Raw genomic sequence first — 7,418 nt, forward strand, 5'->3', positions numbered from 1 at the left:
TTCAGAGCTGAATGCGCACTCAGCCGTTTCATGTGTGCTTTCAGTTGTGAAGGATGTGTTTATCTGTGACCAGGTGGTTTCCTCTTAACGCTGGGATCATATTTGTGCATTTTCTGTGTGACTGATGGTGCAGTTTAAATTTCATGGGGTGTGTAACCTTCATGAAGATCCTCAGCAGACTCTAGATACCCATAACACCTTGTTCTTGGCACTGTGCAGATATGTCTGAATTGTCTAATCAGTCGTGAGTCACCTACTCCATGGCCACATTCCAAATATGAAGTGCTGTTGTCCTCATCTCCCCTTCCTGGGGCAAGTCTTATTACATAGAGGATTTGTCTTTGCATTAACAGTGTCTACCTGCAGCAATGTTAAATTGACCATGTAGAATATGGGTTAAACTCAATATCTGTGCACAGCTGGCATTTACAACTGAAAGTATGCAGCTTGTCTGCCCATGAAGCCACTGTGAACCTGCTGAACTAGATGCATGTTCATTTGTGGTGTTGCTTTCCTTTAATATCTGTAATATTGAGCAGTGCTTGTTCCTTTTCCTTTTCCTCAAACAAAGGCAAGGTCAGATTTGTAGTTCTACTGCGTAAAACAGGGAGGTCAAAATGTATGAATGCAAATAAAGGACCTACATTATGCTAATTCACAGCACACCATACTGCAGTTGTTTTTAAAAAGGCTGCAAATATTTTCTTTTTTTTGGTTTTGTCTGAATGTAAGGCTGCAACTTGAGATTATTTTCAGTATTCATTCCATGTTTATGATCAAGTGATTTTTTTTTTTTACAATTAATCGATTAGTCTTACAAAATAGTAGATATATCCACCACCAAGTTCCTAGAACCAAAGGGGACGTACAAAATGTAATTATTGTCTTATAAATAGTTCAAAATCCATCTGAAAAGCCAGATGCATAATCAATCAATGGCCTTTTTTATAAATAATATAACAATTCATTAATTGTGAAAATTAATGGGGATTTATTTCTGTTAATCCACTAATCGATTAATTATTTGAGCACTATCTAAAGCACAAAGCAGCACCAAATGATCCTTTGAAACTTCACACTGGCAATTTCTGGAAATCACTGTATTGTCCTTCTGCCAAGTGCTAGCTAAATATAGTAATCATATAATAGAAGGGATGTTTGCAAACAAGAGTTTAAACCTCCCTGTATAGCTGAACCATTTTTTCAACACCCATCAGGCTCGCCACCACAGAAAGAGATTACCTGAATAATGAGAAAGCCAAGTATACTTACACTGACCCTAAAAGAGGATGGATGTTGAATGTATAAGTAGTGTTTTTAATGTTTAATTTCTCCCCATGTGTCCTGGTAGCTGCTGAACCCAGAGGACGACCTCCATCCTGGGAAGATCAGGGACAGCAATCGCTCCACCCTGCTGGCCACTATCCAGGAGCACGGCTATCCTACCATCAACCTGGGCATCGTGGGAGACAAGTACGCCTTCCTTTTTATACTATACTTGTTATTGTAGTGTGCACCAGTCTCCGATACTTTCTCCACAACTAGTTCTCTATTTCCTCCATTGCTTTTTCTCCTGTGATTTGGTTGTTAGCATAAGTGTGTGTGTGTGTGTGTGTGTGTGTGTGTGTGTGTGTGTGTGTGTGTGTGTGTGTGTGTGTGTGTGTGTGTGTGTGTGTGTGTGTGTGTGTGTGTGTGTGTGTGTGTGTGTGTTTTTGCAGCCCCGATGACCTTCTCAACGCTCTGAATGAAGGCATCAACCGTGCTGATGTCATCATCACCTCAGGAGGAGTGTCCATGGGAGAGAAGGTGTGATGGCACTGCAAATATTTTACCATGACGCTGTCTTTTACTGACACCTTGTGGTGAGAGGGTGAAACAACAGCCTTAATTTTGGACAATTTAGATGATAAAAAAACACACAAACTAAAATGTATTTTCTTGGGTTGACTTGTTTATGACATTGATACGGTAACATAATACAGTCCCAATGTATTTAATTGCGAAGTACTGAATTTTATTTTTACTTGTAGTTGATTATGTTAAAGGTGCCATAGAATGGAAAACTGTATTTACCTTGGCATAGTTGAATAAGGAGAGTTCAGTACATTGAACTGACATACCGTGAACCTCAAACACCATTGTTTCCTCCTTCACATGCTAATCATGAATATGCATGACACAGCGGTAAAAAGGGGCGGACCAGCTGCTGGAAACACTAACGCTAACACTCACCACTCCGTAACGTTGCTCTCCAATCTCCGACCAACTGGCTGTTCTTCAAATTCATCGGTTTCCTCCTCCGATAAAGGCTCAAACATGTAAGGTTGGATGCCAAAAGGTCAAACTTCACTTACTTCTGTGGGCTCTGAGGCAGCCATGGATTGCTCCTTGTAAACCAGCCAATCAGAGCAGAGCTGGTCATAATTATTTAAAGGAGCGCCCAAATAAAGCAATACAGCTTGTTTCATTCTAGGACCAAATCATAGGGTTGTAAATGGGTTTGTAAAACCGCATCTGGACATGTTTTGGATCAACCAAAGTTATATACCTTCTTTGTAGACATCAGAGAACAATTTAAAATACCAGACTGATGCTTTCTATGGACACTTTAATATCTAGTATCCAACAAATCATTTTAAAATATATGATTTTTATACCCCCATGTTTTTATGTATGGCTCTTTTGTGTTTTAGGACTACCTTAAGCAGGTGCTGGATATTGATCTACATGCTCAGATCCATTTTGGTCGTGTTTTCATGAAACCAGGGTAAGTAAATTAAATACACTTTATTCTCATGCAACAGTCCAGTTACCAAGTGCACATTAAAATGGACATTTCAGTGTAACTACCAGATGTAGATTTACAGCAGTGGAATTAAAACGTGTTAATATTCTAAAAAGTAAGTTGTAATTAGTCAAGTGAAACAATGTGAGACACTCAGGAATTAATGCAAGATTTATTTTAATGTTTAAATCAAAATAATCAAATGTATTTTCTCTTTTTCAGTCTACCAACAACCTTTGCCACCTTGGACATGGACGGTGCTCGCAAACTAATCTTTGCCCTCCCAGGTAGTGTGTGAAGTTGAGAGAAAGAGCGATTCAGTCCACCATTTCTGAAGAGGTGTCACTCATATATTTCTCTCCCTCTTTTCTCCTGTCGTCGTCCTCTCTCTGTCCGTCCGTTCGTCCTAGGAAACCCCGTGTCCGCTGTTGTCACCTGTAATCTTTTTGTCATCCCTGCCTTGAGGAAGATGCAGGGCATTTTGGACCCTAGGCCCACCATCATCAAAGCGAGGGTAGGATGCACAGGGCAACCACGGGAGCCTGACTCTCTGGCCCAGTCACAAAATGTCAAAGTTCACCATCTGTTGAGGCACTGCTGGTTGAAGAAGAGGGTTTTCTGTTTAACCATGAGACAGAACGTATCCCCAACGGTCAAGAAAGGAACAAACTGCAACAGAGAGGAAACATTAAATATGGGAACATTACAATTATATTTGCACTAAGGTTTCTGGTTGAATCATTCCAGTCCACTGCTTCTTGACTCAGGATTTAATACTAATTTCATCAACCGCTTGATACATATTAATGACCAGCAAAGGAACCAAAGACGCCTCGCACTGACCTGAAGGCCTGCTCCCAGGTCATGAATATTCATAATTGTAGAGCAAGGAATACTAATAATATCACATGCACTGAACAGCTGCAGCTTGTGTCCCAAACTAGCCTCATCAAGTGAGAGGTCTGGTTCCCTGCCATCGTGGGTGCTGTCCAGAGAGATGTGCTACATCATTTGCTGTTATAAAGCAGTTAGAAATCAACTCGAATGCATTACTGCCACTTAGTGGGGGGACCGATGGCCTGGAAGCACAGATGTAGCCAGATCATGTCCCTTAGCTGATGGCATCATACCCAGGTTGCATAGTAATCTCGAATAAACCTTTACCTATGCCAAAAAAGTTGGGAGAGGTTTCACTGCTTTCTGTTTCCCTTTTTAAAACAGTTAAACAGTACAGTGGATTCAAGAAAATGATCACAAAGCAATTAAAAAAGTAAAACACAACAGTTAAAATGTAGGTACTGAAAAGAATATCACAGTATATTTCTACATTACATTTATTTTCATAACAGACAGTACCAGCGGGGAGGAATATGACTTGTTGACATACAGCGTTATAATTTACGTTGTTGTTTCCTCTCTAGTTGTCTTGTGATGTGAAGTTAGACCCTCGCCCTGAATACCACCGCTGCATTCTGACATGGCATCACCAGGAGCCTCTGCCGTGGGCACAGAGCACAGGTACCAGAACCAAAGCCGGTTCCAATTCTGTTGGACCGCCTCACATCTGACTTAAGCTGCTTGATTGCAAAACCGTTTATGTATGAAGAACTCCTAATTCATGTGAACATATATTATAAATGTATTTATGAGCAGAAAAACACCTTATATTTAGCAAGCACTTCTTACATCCTATTTTTTATACCCCAAATTCACCGAACTGCAGTTTCTTTATATATTTACATGTCCCTTACATTTTTTCAATGCCAATATGTAGTGAATTTGGGGGATTTTTTAAAAAGATTCTTTAGAGAGACTCTTGGTGTAATGACAGATGCATGAACATAGTCTTCTTTGGGGAAGAAATAATGCAATTGTATATAGACACTGGAAGTAAACATTATTTCATACCACTAACACCTTAGGTTTCCTGCATTTACAGACTGGAGCACTTGGCCTTGGCAGTTTTCTTTTGTTTGTTTGCAGATGTACACATCTTTTATGGGACTGCTATAAACTCTTTTGTTTTCTCTCTGCTGCAGGGAACCAGGTGAGCAGCAGGCTGATGAGCATGCGCAGTGCTAACGGGCTCCTGATGCTACCTCCGAAAACAGAGCAATACGTGGAGCTGCACAAGGGCGAGGTGGTTGACGTCATGGTCATCGGCCGGCTATGATGTCATCACCGAGGGACGGAGCGTCGGCGTCATATAGCGAGGGTTGGAATGGGTGGTTCACGGTGCATGTCCACATATCATTGACTATTCTGTAATATGCAACGGCACAGCTAGTTTTTATTGATTTGGATAACGTTGAGGTATAGTCAACATCTTGATCACAACCTAGATACATATGAAAAAATTAATTTAAAAAGATTATATTATTTCAAACAAAGAAAATATAACTTTTAATGAAAAAATCTAATTATAAAAAGAGATTTATTCTGTAATATATTATTATGATTATTCTTATTATTATTATCATTATTCTTCTTATTATCATTATTATATTAAGGCAACTTCGTTCCTTTCATTGCAATTGCTTTGTGTGTTCAATGCTAGACCTTATCTATAGCAGTAGCATTTTAATAGACAGCTGTAGGTGCCTGCCAGGACAAAAAAAGAAAATTATTATTTCCTCATCTTTAGTGGAAAAAAATAATCTGTTTTTTGAAAATGAAGAAAACATTGAGGAAGACTCCAGATTTCCCACGGTGCTCAGCTAAAAGGAAGAGGGGGCACATCAAGACCACTTCCTCTTTTGAGCGCCCATCAAGGTGACACTTCTGTTTTTCTCTCATTAGTATGCATCATATTGGCTTCACAAAGAGCTTTGCTTGTTGTTTATCTTGTGAGTCTTGTTTATGTGCGCAGTGCCAAATGCCTGGGCAGGGAAGAGGTGATGTTGGGATGGGGAGGTGGGGGGGGGGGGGGCACACCCCAGTCTGCCCAGACCCTGAAGCTTCCTTATATTCACGGTGACCGGGTGTAAACCCTGCCCTAAACACCCTGCCCTAAACACCCCCCCTCCCCCCCCCCCCCAGGGGCAGGCTTAACCTGGGAAAAATAATCTTTTATTTGATCAGATATTTAAGAATAAAAAAATGAAAGAAAAGAAACAGCTTCTTTAAGTGCTGACAGCCTTTTTAACCAACTTCACAAAAAATGTACAGAAAAAAAAGAGAACCATATTGTACAGATATATGTGACCAGCACTCCTAAGGAAATTATTAAGCAATGAGGAGACATTGAACAACGCTGTACTATAACATTTTCTGTAATGATATGAAACTGATGAAAGAGACTAAGATAATAAAAATCCTTGATCATTATGTAAAAAAGTTCTTGTTGGTTTTCCTTTTTTAATAAAATATATCGAAAGAAAAAAATAGTGATTTTCTTCTTTGGTACTAAGTTTGGTAGCCTGAGGTAAGAGAAAGTTCTAGAATTATGAATGAATGAGTAATGGTCTTACCTTCCTTACAAACCATTTTCAAGGTCCATGTGGATACAGTTCCCAATGTGAATGTGTTTAACTGCATTAATATGACCGTTTCCCCCTCTTTTGCATTGGTGAAAAGGAAGTACTGTACTATTGTTTATGCTTTATACCTAATATGTTGAGGTACTTGTCGTGAATATTTACATTTTATGCAACTATTTATCTTTTCAGAGAGAAATTGTGTACTTTCTACTCCACCACATTTATTTAAAAGTGACTTCTCAGGTATGGGTTTTACATTAAAATGTTATAAGATGTGTTTTGTTTTTTTAGAGATTAAAGCAGTGGTTCCCAAATCTTTTTGGCCTGTGACTTTTTACAAAAAAGCAGGGTCAGGTTCAAAGGTTTTATTTGTCATATGCACAGCAGATACAGCATATATGCTGGCAATGAAAATCTTATATCCCAGGCTCCTCCAACTACTCAACATACATAGTGTAAAAAGATAAATAAAATAATGCAAAAATTAGACGAGGTTTGGTCCATTGTCCTGTTTTGGAGTGTTCTCTTTGAGTTGTTCTATGGCATATTTCATTTCTAGAATTCTCTTTTGGTTTCATTTGAATGACTGTTTGAGTCCTATAGAGGTTGTTTTTTTTTTAAGAAAAGATATTTGACAAGTTAAGATTAGCAAAAGTCCCAAAATGAATGGAAATGTGTGGAGTGGGACTTTCCACTACAGCTTCTTAGACGAACAAAGAAAACAGCTGCATTTGAATGCAGTGCTTTAACTGTCTTTCTTTCTAGGAAGGTAAGTATTTAAGAATCGGGAACTGGCAGGAGTTATCCTAATGAGGAAAAGAGGTTAAGCACAGAAGTGTCAAAAAGGATTAACCTAATAGAAAATACAGCAGGAAAAGGCAGCTTTAGGCTTTGGTGAAGATATTTCTCTGGCTGTATGAGATTAGACCGTTTCTGTTCTGTTCTGCAAGGTAAAATGACAGTAGATCCCATTAGTTGCTGATGATTAATGCTGATTAATGATGATTAACATGAACTTAGTTGAATTCATCTATGTGAATGTGTATGAAATTGATGGGATGAAAGGGGATCACTGTGAAGACGATTGTTGAAAAAAAACTGCAAATGTGTTATTCTCTCACTGGCAACATGTGTGTGGGGTATTATTGACAGAG

The 7,418-nt window shown here is 39.0% G+C and overlaps 1 protein-coding gene across 3 annotated transcripts in view; it reads left to right on the forward strand.

Annotated features, from left to right (window-relative positions):
* Positions 1-5,796, forward strand: part of gphnb (gephyrin b) — a 79,523-nt gene extending 73,727 nt beyond the window's left edge. For 2 of the 3 annotated variants that reach the window (XM_063902796.1, XM_063902797.1), the window contains 7 exons: positions 1,352-1,473; positions 1,719-1,806; positions 2,694-2,767; positions 3,008-3,072; positions 3,196-3,299; positions 4,207-4,303; positions 4,825-5,796. In XM_063902796.1, coding sequence (XP_063758866.1) covers positions 1,352-1,473; positions 1,719-1,806; positions 2,694-2,767; positions 3,008-3,072; positions 3,196-3,299; positions 4,207-4,303; positions 4,825-4,958 — 684 coding nt within the window. In that variant the 3' untranslated portion in view covers positions 4,959-5,796. Of the gene's footprint in view, positions 1-1,351; positions 1,474-1,718; positions 1,807-2,693; positions 2,768-3,007; positions 3,076-3,195; positions 3,300-4,206; positions 4,304-4,824 lie in introns of all 3 variants that reach the window. The other variant, XM_063902795.1, reaches the window with a different exon arrangement.
* Positions 5,797-7,418: the final 1,622 nt, after the last annotated feature.

Source organism: Eleginops maclovinus, chromosome 15, assembly GCF_036324505.1.
Source record: "Eleginops maclovinus isolate JMC-PN-2008 ecotype Puerto Natales chromosome 15, JC_Emac_rtc_rv5, whole genome shotgun sequence".
In the NCBI taxonomy this organism is placed as follows: domain Eukaryota; kingdom Metazoa; phylum Chordata; class Actinopteri; order Perciformes; family Eleginopidae; genus Eleginops; species Eleginops maclovinus.